A 13953-nucleotide genomic window follows, 5' to 3' on the forward strand; every position below is an offset into this window, starting at 1 on the left:
TAAGGAGCGGGGCCGCGCGCGCCGGGACAGGACCGACGGAGAGCGAGTCAGGTACGGGAGCCGGGGTGCGCATCGCGAGCGGGCGCCACCCGCATCGCGAATCGCATCCCGGCTGGAGGCGGTATCGCAGCGCACCCGGTCAGTGGATCTGACCGGGGCGCTGCAGTAACGAGAGTGTAGCGAGCGCTCCGGGGAGGAGCGGGGACCCGGAGCGCTCGGCGTAACAGTACCCCCCCCCCTTGGGTCTCCCCCTCTTCTTTGAGCCTGAGAACCTGAGGACCAGACTTTTATCTAGGATATTGTCCTCAGGTTCCCAGGATCTCTCTTCAGGACCACAGCCCTCCCAGTCAACCAGGAAAAAGGTTTTCCCTCTGACCTTTTTGGAGGCCAGTATCTCCTTTACAGAAAAGATGTCCGAAGAACCGGAGACAGGAGTGGGAGAAATAAGTTTAGGAGAGAAACGGTTGAGGATGAGTGGTTTAAGAAGAGAGACATGAAAGGCATTAGGAATACGAAGAGAAGGAGGAAGAAGAAGTTTGTAAGAGACAGGGTTAATCTGGCACAAAACTTTGAAAGGACCAAGATAGCGTGGTCCCAATTTGTAGCTGGGAACACGGAAGCGGACATATTTAGCGGAGAGCCATACCTTGTCTCCGGGAGAAAAAATGGGGGGAGCTCTTCTTTTCTTATCAGCAAACTTCTTCATGCGTGATGAAGCCTGTAAGAGAGAATTTTGGGTCTCTTTCCATATGGTGGAAAGATCACGAGTTATTTCATCCACAGCGGGCAAACCAGAGGGCAAGGGAGTAGGGAGGGGGGGAAGAGGGTGACGGCCGTACACCACGAAAAATGGGGATTTGGAAGAAGATTCAGAGACTCTGAAGTTATACGAGAATTCGGCCCATGGTAGAAGATCTGCCCAGTCATCCTGGCGGGAGGAAACAAAATGCCGTAAATAATCACCCAGGACCTGGTTAATTCTTTCTACTTGCCCATTGGATTGAGGATGATATGCAGAAGAAAAGTTTAATTTAATCTTGAGTTGTTTACAGAGAGCCCTCCAGAATTTTGACACGAATTGGACGCCTCTATCCGAGACGATCTGCGTGGGCAACCCGTGAAGACGAAAAATGTGTACATAAAATTGTTTTGCCAACTGAGGCGCTGAAGGAAGACCAGGAAGAGGAATAAAATGTGCCATCTTGGAAAATCGATCAACGACCACCCAAACAACAGTGTTGCCACGGGATGGGGGTAAGTCTGTAATAAAGTCCATACCAATCAGAGACCAAGGCTGTTCGGGGACAGGCAGAGGGTGAAGGAGACCAGCAGGCTTCTGGCGAGGAGTCTTGTCCCGGGCACAGACAGTGCAGGCCCGCACAAAATCAACAACATCCGTCTCCAGAGTCGGCCACCAATAGAAACGAGAGATGAGTTGCACGGATTTTTTGATGCCCGCATGGCCTGCGAGATGGGAGGAGTGACCCCATTTGAGGATTCCGAGGCGTTGGCGTGGAGAGACGAAGGTCTTCCCTGGAGGAGTTTGCCTGATGGAGGCTGGAGAAGTGGAGATCAGGCAGTCAGGAGGAATGATGTGTTGCGGAGAGAGCTCTACTTCCGAGGCATCCGAGGAACGAGAGAGAGCATCGGCCCTGATGTTCTTATCGGCAGGGCGAAAGTGAATTTCAAAATTAAACCGGGCAAAGAACAGAGACCACCTGGCCTGGCGAGGATTCAGCCGTTGGGCAGACTGGAGATAGGAGAGATTCTTGTGATCGGTGTAAATAATAACTGGAAATTTAGATCCCTCCAGCAGATGCCTCCATTCCTCAAGTGCTAATTTAATGGCCAGTAGCTCTCGATCCCCGATGGAGTAGTTCCTCTCCGCCGGAGAGAAGGTCCTAGAAAAAAAACCACAGGTAACAGCATGCCCGGAAGAATTTTTTTGTAGAAGAACCGCTCCAGCTCCTACTGAGGAGGCATCAACCTCCAATAGGAAGGGTTTAGATGGGTCAGGTCTGGAGAGCACGGGAGCAGAAGAAAAGGCCGACTTGAGCCGTTTAAAGGCGTCTTCCGCTTGAGGAGACCAGGACTTAGGATTGGCATTCTTCTTGGTTAAAGCCACGATAGGAGCCACAATGGTGGAAAAATGTGGAATAAATTGTCTGTAATAATTGGCGAACCCCAAAAAACGTTGGATAGCACGGAGTCCGGAGGGGCGTGGCCAATCTAAGACGGCAGAGAGTTTGTCTGGATCCATTTGTAGTCCCTGGCCAGAGACCAAGTATCCTAGGAAAGGAAGAGATTGACATTCAAACAGACATTTCTCCATTTTGGCATAAAGTTGATTGTCACGAAGTCTCTGAAGAACCATGCGGACATGCTGGCGGTGTTCTTCTAGGTTGGCAGAAAAAATCTGAATATCGTCCAGATACACAACAACACAGGAATATAAGAGATCACGAAAAATTTCATTAACAAAGTCTTGGAAGACGGCAGGGGCGTTGCACAGGCCAAAGGGCATGACCAGATACTCAAAGTGTCCATCTCTAGTGTTAAATGCCGTTTTCCATTCATCCCCCTCCCTGATGCGGATGAGATTATAAGCACCTCTTAAGTCCAGTTTGGTAAAGATGTGGGCACCTTGGAGGCGATCAAAGAGTTCAGAGATAAGAGGTAGAGGGTAGCGGTTCTTTACCGTGATTTTATTAAGACCGCGGTAGTCAATGCAAGGACGTAGGGAGCCATCTTTTTTGGACACAAAGAAAAATCCAGCTCCGGCAGGAGAGGAGGATTTGCGGATAAACCCCTTTTTTAAATTTTCCTGGATGTACTCAGACATAGCAAGAGTCTCTGGGGCGAACAGAGGATAAATTCTGCCCCGGGGTGGAGTAGTGCCCGGGAGGAGGTCAATAGGACAGTCATAAGGCCTGTGAGGAGGTAGAGTCTCAGCTTGTTTTTTGCAAAACACATCAGCAAAGTCCATATAGGCCTTAGGGAGACCGGTTACAGGGGGAACCACAGGGTCACGGCAGGGAGTACTGGGAACCGGTTTAAGGCAGTCCTTGAAACAAGAGGTACCCCAGCTCTTGATCTCCCCCGTGGACCAATCCAGGGTTGGGGAATGGCGTTGGAGCCACGGTAGTCCAAGGAGAATTTCGGAAGTGCAATTGGGGAGGACCAAGAACTCAATTTTTTCTTGATGAGGTCCGATGCACATTAGAAGGGGCTCCGTGCGGTAACGTATGGTACAGTCCAATCTTTCATTGTTAACACAATTGATGTAGAGGGGCCTGGCGAGACTGGTTACCGGGATGTTGAACCTGTTGATGAGAGAGGCCAAAATAAAGTTTCCTGCAGATCCGGAATCCAAGAAGGCCATAGTAGAGAAGGAGAAGGTAGATGCAGATATCCGCACAGGCACAGTAAGACGTGGAGAAGCAGAGTAGACATCAAGGACTGTCTCACTTTTGTGCGGAGTCTGCGTGCGTCTTTCCAGGCGGGGAGGACGGATAGGACAATCCTTCAGGAAGTGTTCGGTACCGGCACAGTAAAGGCAGAGATTCTCCATGCGGCGTCGTGTCCTCTCTTGAGGTGTCAGGCGAGACCGGTCAACTTGCATAGCCTCCACGGCGGGAGGCACAGGAACGGATTGCAGAGGACCAGAGGAGAAAAAACGCCTCGTGCGATCAAAGTCCATATCCTGGCGGAGCTCCTGACGCCTTTCGGAAAAACGCATGTCAATGCGAGTGGCAAGATGAATGAGTTCATGTAGATTAGCAGGAATTTCTCGTGCGGCCAGAACATCTTTAATGTTGCTGGATAGGCCTTTTTTAAAGGTCGCGCAGAGGGCCTCATTATTCCAGGATAGTTCAGAAGCAAGAGTACGGAATTGTATGGCGTACTCGCCAACGGAAGAATTACCCTGGACCAGGTTCAGCAGGGCAGTCTCAGCGGAGGAGGCTCGGGAAGGTTCCTCAAAGACACTACGAATTTCCGAGAAGAAGGAGTGTACAGAGGCAGTGACGGGGTCATTGCGGTCCCAGAGCGGTGTGGCCCATGACAGAGCTTTTCCAGACAGAAGGCTGACTACGAAAGCCGCCTTAGACCTTTCAGTAGGAAACTGGTCCGACATCATCTCCAAGTGCAGAGAACATTGTGAAAGAAAGCCACGGCAAAACTTAGAGTCCCCATCAAATTTATCCGGCAAGGATAGTCGTAGGCCTGAAGCGGCCACTCGCTGCGGAGGAGGTGCAGGAGCTGGCGGAGGAGATGATTGCTGAAGCTGTGGTAGTAGCTGCTGTAGCATCACGGTCAGTTGAGACAGCTGGTGGCCTTGTTGCGCTATCTGTTGTGACTGCTGGGCGACCACCGTGGTGAGGTCAGCGACAACTGGCAGAGGTACTTCAGCGGGATCCATGGCCGGATCTACTGTCACGATGCCGGCTGGCAGGAGGTGGATCCTCTGTGCCAGAGAGGGATTGGCGTGGACCGTGCTAGTGGACCGGTTCTAAGTCACTACTGGTATACACCAGAGCCCGCCGCAAAGCGGGATGGTCTTGCTGCGGCGGTAGTGACCAGGTCGTATCCACTAGCAACGGCTCAACCTCTCTGACTGCTGAAGATAGGCGCGGTACAAGGGAGTAGACAGAAGCAAGGTCGGACGTAGCAGAAGGTCGGGGCAGGCAGCAAGGATCGTAGTCAGGGGCAACGGCAGGAGGTCTGGAACACAGGCTAGGAACACACAAGGGAACGCTTTCACTAGGCACAAGGGCAACAAGATCCGGCGAGGGAGTGCAGGGGAAGTGAGGTATATATATGGAGTGCACAGGTGAACACACTAATTAGAACCACTGCGCCAATCAGCGGCGCAGTGGCCCTTTAAATCGCAGAGACCCGGCGCGCGCGCGCCCTAAGGAGCGGGGCCGCGCGCGCCGGGACAGGACCGACGGAGAGCGAGTCAGGTACGGGAGCCGGGGTGCGCATCGCGAGCGGGCGCCACCCGCATCGCGAATCGCATCCCGGCTGGAGGCGGTATCGCAGCGCACCCGGTCAGTGGATCTGACCGGGGCGCTGCAGTAACGAGAGTGTAGCGAGGAGGAGCGGGGACCCGGAGCGCTCGGCGTAACATACATGATGATACAGGATACTATAATACGAGATGATACAGGATACTATAATATGTGATGATACAGGATACTATAATACGTGACGATTCAGGATACTATAATATGTGATGATACAGGATACTATAATATGTGATGATACAGGATACTATAATACGTGACGATTCAGAATACTATAATATGTGATGATACAGGATACCTTAATAGGTGACGATACAGGATACTATTATACATGATGATACAGGATACTATTATACATGATGATACAGGATACTATAATACGAGATGATACAGGATACTATAATACGAGATGATACAGGATACTATAATATGTGATGATACAGGATACTATAATACGTGACGATACAGGATACTATAATACGTGATGATACAGGATACTATAATACGTGACGATACAGGATACTATAATATGTGATGATACAGAATACTATATTATGATGATACAGGTTACTATAATATGTGATGATACAGGATACTATAATACGTGATGAATGATGATACAGGATATTATAATGCGTGACGACACAGGATACTATAATACGTGACAATACAGGATAATATCATATGTGATAATACAGGATACTATAATATGTGACGATACAGGATACTATAATATATGACGATACAGGATTCTGTAATATGTGACGATACAGGATTCTATAATATGTGACGATACAGGATACTAAGGAAATGAAAGAGATCAGATCCAGCTCAATGCAGGTAAAATCAGGTTTAATCCATAGGACAAGGAAGGAACAAGTAACACGTTTCAAGCGCTGTAAGCGCTCTTAGTCATACTATAATATGTGACGATACAGGATACTATAATATGCGGCGATACAGGATACTATAATATGTGACGACACAGGATACTATAATACGTGACTATACAGGATAATATATTATGTGATGATACAGGATACTATAATATTTGATTATACAGGATACTATAATACGTGATGATACAGGATACTATAATACGTGATGATAAAGGATACTATAATATGTGATGATACAGGATACTATAATACTTGACTACACAGGATACTATAATAGGTGACGATATAGGATACTATTATACGTGATGATATAGGATACTATAATATGTGATGATACAGGATACTATAATATGTGATGACACAGGATACTATAATACGTGACTATACAGGATACTATAATACGTGATGATACAGGATACTATAATATGTGACGATACAGGATACTATAATATGTGACGATACAGGATACTATAATATGATGATATAGGATATTATAATATGTGATGATGCAGGATACTATAATATGTGATGATACAGGATACTATAATACGTGACGATACAGGATACTATAATATGTGACGATACAGGATACTATAATATGTGATGACACAGGATACTATAATACGTGACTATACAGGATACTATAATACGTGATGATACAGGATACTATAATATGTGACGATACAGGATACTATAATATGTGACGATACAGGATACTATAATATGATGATATAGGATATTATAATATGTGATGATGCAGGATACTATAATATGTGATGATACAGGATAGTATAATACGTGACGATACAGGATACTATAATATGTGACGATACAGGATACTATAATATGTGACGATACAGGATACTATAATATGATGATATAGGATATTATAATATGTGATGATACAGGATACAATAATACGTGACGATACAGGATACTATAATATGTGATGATACAGGATACTATAATATGTGACGATACAGGATACTATAATATGTGACGATACAGGATACTATAATATGTGACGATACAGGATACTATAATATGATGATATAGGATATTATAATATGTGATGATACAGGATACAATAATACGTGACGATACAGGATACTATAATACGTGATGATACAGGATACTATAATATGTGACGATACAGGATACTATAATATGTGACGATACAGGATACTATAATATGATGATATAGGATATTATAATATGTGATGATGCAGGATACTATAATATGTGATGATACAGGATACTATAATACGTGACGATACAGGCTACTGTAATACGTGAAGATACAGTTTCCTATAATACGTGACAATACAGGATACTATAATATGTGACGATACAGGATACTATAATATGTGACGATACAGGATACTATAATACGTGACGATACAGGATACTATAATACGTGACGATACAGGATACTATAATACGTGACGATACAGGATACTATAATACGTGACGACACAGGATACTATAATACGTGACGATTCAGGATACTATAGAATGTGATGATTCAGGATACTATAATATGTGATGAGCTATAATACGGGCACCATCTGGCAGACTCTGGGACTCTGGACTTGTATGATAATATTGTTATATAATATGCACAGGCGAGGTGCTGGGGGTCCGGGTAATTAGGGAATGATAATCTTCTAGGCACGTATCTTATGTACATCTATCCTTGGTGCATTTATGGCCGTTATTATACATACCGTATATACTCGAGTATAAGCCGAGTTTTTCAGCACGATTTTTCGTGCTGAAAACACCCCCCTCGGCTTATACTCGAGTGAACTCTCCACCCGCAGTGGTCTTCAACCTGCGGACCTCCAGAGGTTTCAAAACTACAACTCCCAGCAAGCCCGGGCAGCCATCGGCTGTCCGGGCTTGCTGGGAGTTGTAGTTTTGAAACCTCCGGAGGTCCGCAGGTTGGAGACCACTGCGGCCTTCGACATCATCCAGCCCCCTCTCACCCCCTTTAGTTCTGTACAGTACTCTCCTACGCTCGGCGCTGGTCCGGTGCTGCAGGACTGTCCGGTGAGGAGGTCGTCCTGTGGGATAGTGGTTCCGGGCTGCTATCTTCACCGGGGAGGCCTCTTCTAAGCGCTTCGGGCCCGGCCCCAGAATAGTCACGTTGCCTTGACGACGACGCAGAGGTACGTTCATTACCAACGTACTTCTGCGTCATCGTCCAGGCAACGCCTCTATTTCGGGCCCGCAGCGCGGAGAAGAGGCGCCACCGGTGAAGATAGCAGCCCGGAACCACTATCCCATCGGACAACCTCCCCACCGGACAGTCCTGCAGCACCGGACCAGCCCCGAGCGGAGGTGAGTACAGAACTAAAGGGGGTGAGAGGGGGCTGGATGATGTCGAAGGCCGCAGTGGTCTTCAACCTGCGGACCTCCGGAGGTTTCAAAACTACAACTCCCAGCAAGCCCGGACAGCCGATGGCTGCCCGGGCTTGCTGGGAGTTGTAGTTTTGAAACCTCTGGAGGTCCGCAGGTTGAAAACCACTAAGGGCGGATGATGACAAGAGGATGATGAAGGGGGGGTGTGGTATGATGAAGGGGGGTGGGGATGATGACAAGGGGATGATGAAGGGGGGTGGGGATGATGACAAGGGGATGATGAAGGGGGGGTGTGGGATGATTACAAGGGGATGATGAAGGGGGGGTGTGTGGGATGATTACAAGGGGATGATGAAGGGGGGTGGGGATGATGACAAGGGGATGATGAAGGGGCGGTGTGGGATGATTACAAGGGGATGATGAAGGGGGGTGGGGATGATGACAAGTGGATGATGAAGGGGGGGGGGTGTGGGATGATGACAAGGGGATGATGACAGGTGATGATGATGAGGGTCTGGATGATGACAGGCGGTGATGATGATGAGGATGTTAATGACGGGGGTCTGGATGATGACAGGGGGGATGATGTATTACCCACCCTAGGCTTATACTCGAGTCAATAACTTTTCCTGGGATTTTGGGTTGAAATTAGGGGCCTCGGCTTATACTCGGGTCGGCTTATACTCGAGTATATACGGTATTACATATTATACATTTTATACACATATTACGTCTGGTATATTCTCAGGGTACGATGGCGCCCCCCGAACTCTGGATGTGGAACTTATGGCAGTCGAGCTTGAAAATCAGCGTCTTGAGGAGGAAATCTTTCATGTAAAGATGCATCGGAGCAGGAAAAAGATAGAGAACGGTAAGAGCAGGGCAGGTGTCCTGGGTTTATGTGAAAATATATAGAAATTATATTGGGGAGATTTATCAAAACCTGTGTAGAGGAAAAGTTGTCCAGTTGCCCATAGCAACAAATCAGATCGCTTCTTTCATTTTTCCGAGGCCTTGTTAAAAATGAAAGAAGCGAACTGATTGGTTACTATGGGCAACTCTTACTCTGGACAGGTTTTGATAAATCTCCCACTGGAGGAGGCAGCACAATGCGGGTCCATTTCCTGTATACTCTGGTATATAGCAGTATATAACATTACTGGGGGGGCAGTGTAATGTGGGTCCTGTTCCTGTATACTCTGGTATATAACATTACTGGGGGGCAGTGTAATGTGGGTCCTGTTCCTGTATACTCTGGTATATAACATTACTGGGGGGCAGTGTAATGTGGGTCCTGTTCCTGTATACTCTGGTATATAGCAGTATATAACATTACTGGGGGGGGGGGGCAGTGTAGTGTGGGTCCTGTTCCTGTATACTCTGGTATATAGCAGTATATAACATTACTGGGGGGGCAGTGTAGTGTGGGTCCTGTTCCTGTATACTCTGGTATATAGCAGTATATAGCATTACTGGGGGGGGGCAGTGTAATGTGGGTCCTGTTCCTGTATACTCTGGTATATAGCAGTATATAACATTACTGGGGGCAGTGTAGTATGGGTCCTGTTCCTGTATCCTATGGTATATAGCAGTATATAACATTACTGGGGGGCAGTGTAGTGTGGGTCCTGTTCCTGTATACTCTGGTATATAGCAGTATATAACATTACTGGGGGGCAGTGTAGTATGGGTCCTGTTCCTGTATCCTATGGTATATAGCAGTATATAACATTACTGGGGGGCAGTGTAGTGTGGGTCCTGTTCCTGTATACTCTGGTATATAGCAGTATATAACATTACTGGGGGGCAGTGTAGTATGGGTCCTGTTCCTGTATCCTATGGTATATAGCAGTATATAACATTACTGGGGGGGCAGTGTAGTGTGGGTCCTGTTCCTGTATACTCTGGTATATAGCAGTATATAACATTACTGGGGGGGGGGGGGGGCAGTGTAATGTGGGTCCTGTTCCTGTATCCTATGGTATATAGCAGTATATAACATTACTGGGGGGGCAGTGTAGTGTTGGTCCTGTTCCTGTATACTCTGGTATATAGCAGTATATAACATTACTGGGGGGGGCAGTGTAGTGTGGTTCCTGTTCCTGTATACTCTGGTATATAGCAGTATATAACATTACTGGGGGGGCAGTGTAGTGTTGGTCCTGTTCCTGTATACTCTGGTATATAGCAGTATATAACATTACTGGGGGGGCAGTGTAATGTGGGTCCTGTTCCTGTATACTCTGGTATATAGCAGTATATAACATTACTGGGGGGGGGCAGTGTAGTGTGGTTCCTGTTCCTGTATACTCTGGTATATAGCAGTATATAACATTACTGGGGGGGCAGTGTAGTGTTGGTCCTGTTCCTGTATACTCTGGTATATAGCAGTATATAACATTACTGGGGGGGCAGTGTAATGTGGGTCCTGTTCCTGTATACTCTGGTATATAGCAGTATATAACATTACTGGGGGGGGGCAGTGTAGTGTGGTTCCTGTTCCTGTATCCTATGGTATATAGCAGTATATAGCATTGCCCGTAGTCTGTGGCGAGGATGTGTAGTAAATCTGTCCCTGTCTTATTACAGGCCGCCATCCTCCGCCTTCATATTATGGATAGAAGGGCCCCCCACCCCGCGGACAGAACCCCCATTATGAAGTATAGACTGTGCCAGCTCAGGGGCAGAGTCTGCTACTAGTCCGGCTCTGCTACATCCTATATACAACTATCTACAGCCTCTCATCTTACACTTTGTGTTTCTTCACCATTTTCAAGATTTCTGCTACTGTCAGTGAATGGAAACATTTACATCCAAGGCAGAAAGAATCCTCTGTTGTACTGTATAGTTAGAGGTAAAGTCAGTAAGATTTACATTCACTGACAGCAAGCAAGGATACAGCGCATTTTGACTTTATTTGCTTATTCTATGATTTGTCTCCTCATTGTTATATATGGATTTCTACTAATAAAGTGATTTATTTTTTACTGTATTTTGTGATCATATTATTACTGTACAGACCGGCAGAATAGCGAGTACAGCTCTGGAGTATAATACAGGATATAACTCAGGATCAGTACAGGATAAGTAATGTAATGTATGTACACGATGACTCCACCAGCAGAATAGTGAGTGCAGCTCTGGAGTATAATACAGGATATAACTCAGGATCAGTACAGGATAAGTAATGTAATGTATGTACACAGTGATCTCACCAGCAGAATAGTGAGTGCAGCTCTGGAGTATAATACAGGATATAACTCAGGATCAGTACAGGATAAGTAATGTAATGTATGTACACAGTGATCTCACCAGCAGAATAGTGAGTACAGCTCTGGAGTATAATACAGGATATAACTCAGGATCAGTACAGGATAAGTAATGTAATGTATATACACAGTGATCTCACCAGCAGAATAGTGAGTACAGCTCTGGAGTATAATACAGGATATAACTCAGGATCAGTACAGGATAAGTAATGTAATGTATATACACAGTGACTTCACCAGCAGAATAGTGAGTACAGCTCTGGAGTATAATACAGGATATAACTCAGGATCAGTACAGGATAAGTAATGTAATGTATGTACACAGTGACCTCACCAGCAGAATAGTGAGTACAGCTCTGGAGTATAATGCAGGATATAACTCAGGATCAGTAGTGTAATGTATGTACACAGTGACCTCACCAGCAGAATAGTGAGTACAGCTCTGGAGTATAATACAGGATATAACTCAGGATCAGTACAGGATAAGTCATGTAATGTATGTACACAGTGATCTCACCAGCAGAACAGTGAGTACAGCTCTGGAGTATAATACAGGATATAAATCTAGATTTTCCTAGCTTGTGACGGAAAATATTAGTTATATGAAGACAGGAGGCGAGTATCTTATGCATTAATCTTTCTTTATTAATGCCCATAGCAGAAAACTATCTTTGTTTATATAATTCTAACAGAAAAAACTTTTCTTTTGAAAACGATGAAACAGACTACATATCCCAGCAGTCCCTGCAACCCTGATAGCCACTCCTATCCCAGTGACTCTATATAAAGGACTGCCTTAGTAACACTCCTCCTCTTTCTTGAAGCGAAGTGCAGACTCCAAAGAATCACGAACACCATGTAGAACTCGGTACCGCAACTCGATTCTTCGGCCAGCCGGCCAACACCTTCCGACTCCGGAGCCATAACATGGGCTTGTGGAACCTTGTCACCAGCGACACTCCAACAGGGATGTCCTGAACTCGAATTTCATCCCAACGGGGACTCAGGAACCAATAGTTTATCCGCAAACAGGAATTCTCCACCGTAGTTCAATAGCCTGTAGAAAAAGAGAAGATATTCGTAACAGGGTGGGTCGGGAGGGAAGATACTCGCCTCCTGTCTTCATATAACTAATATTTTCCGTCACAAGCTAGGAAAATCTCGATTTATATATCAGACAGGAGGCTCATATCTTATGCAAGTTTAAAGCTGCATCATAAAATAGACATCAAATTAAAGAATGATTCAGATCAAAGGACAGACATAGAGACATGATCCTCCGGTCTAAAGTAAAATTGACGAAAGGTCGACTCTGAAGACCAATCTGCTGCCAATAGAAGGTCTGACAGCGAACCCCCTGAAGTAACCACTTTAGTGGCCATAGCTCCCCTAGTAGAGTGGGCGCCAAAAAGGGAAATATCAATCCCTGACATTTCCATCACTGATCTCACCCATCTGGCCAGAGTGGCCGAGGAGACTGGATGGTGTGGTTGGACATATGAAACAAGTAACTGGGAATAGTCGGGGGAACGCAGAGTCGCCGTGCGCTGTTCGTATGCCTGCAGGCATCGGACAACACAAAGTCGTGGATGCGACGGAAAACAGGGGTAGAAAACCGAGTGCAATCTGGTTTTGGTTCTACGAACCACTGAGAAATTAACCCCTTCTGGCGAAAATTGTCGCCTGGAAATATCGAGGGCTCTCACATCTGATACCCTTTTAATGGAAACCAGACATAATAGAGTCGTGAGCTTGAAGGATAAAACCTTCAAGGAAAGGGAATCATTGTCTTCCCACGAGGAAAACATCTGTAACACCTTGGCAACGTCCCAAGTGGTCTGATAACGTGGTCGCGGAGGGCGTTTAAATTTTACGCCGCGTAGGAGACGGCACACCAAAGGATGTTTGCCTACAGGCAAAGAGTCCACCGGAGAATGGTATGCCGAGATGGCGGACCTGTATACATTGAGGGAACTATATGATTTTCCCGATTCACATGATTCCGCCAGGTAGTTCACTACTAATGAAACAGGTGCCTGAACGGGATTAACTTGTCGTTGATCACACCAACGAACCCACAATCCCCAGGCAGATCGATATGCCGATCTAGTCCCTGGGGCCCAGGCCAAGGCGAGGAGATCTCTAGCCGATTGTGAAAGGACTCCACTTGGGTCCGGCACCCCGAAACCAACCACGCCAGGAGAGGTAGTTTGCCCTCCAGCACCAACGGGTGTTGACCCTTGGTTGGATTCGTCAAAAGATGTGGTGAGTGGGGAAGTAATCTGGGATAGTCCATCGAAATCCCCAGAATCAGAGGAAACCACGGTTGCGTCGGCCACCAAGGAGTGACCAGAACAACCCTCGCCTTCTGGTTGACTATTTGAAGAAGAAGCC

General features: G+C 46.3%; 1 protein-coding gene across 3 annotated transcripts in view; it reads left to right on the top strand.

The window, feature by feature from the left end:
- CCDC17 (coiled-coil domain containing 17) overlaps positions 1–13953 on the top strand; it is a 78754-nt gene that overhangs the window by 19683 nt on the left and 45118 nt on the right. For all 3 annotated transcript variants that reach the window (XM_056533079.1, XM_056533080.1, XM_056533081.1), the window contains exon 9: positions 9039–9161. In XM_056533079.1, coding sequence (XP_056389054.1) covers positions 9039–9161 — 123 coding nt within the window. The remainder of the gene's footprint in view (positions 1–9038; positions 9162–13953) is intronic.

This window comes from Hyla sarda, chromosome 7 (genome assembly GCF_029499605.1).
Source record: "Hyla sarda isolate aHylSar1 chromosome 7, aHylSar1.hap1, whole genome shotgun sequence".
In the NCBI taxonomy this organism is placed as follows: Eukaryota; Metazoa; Chordata; class Amphibia; order Anura; family Hylidae; genus Hyla; species Hyla sarda.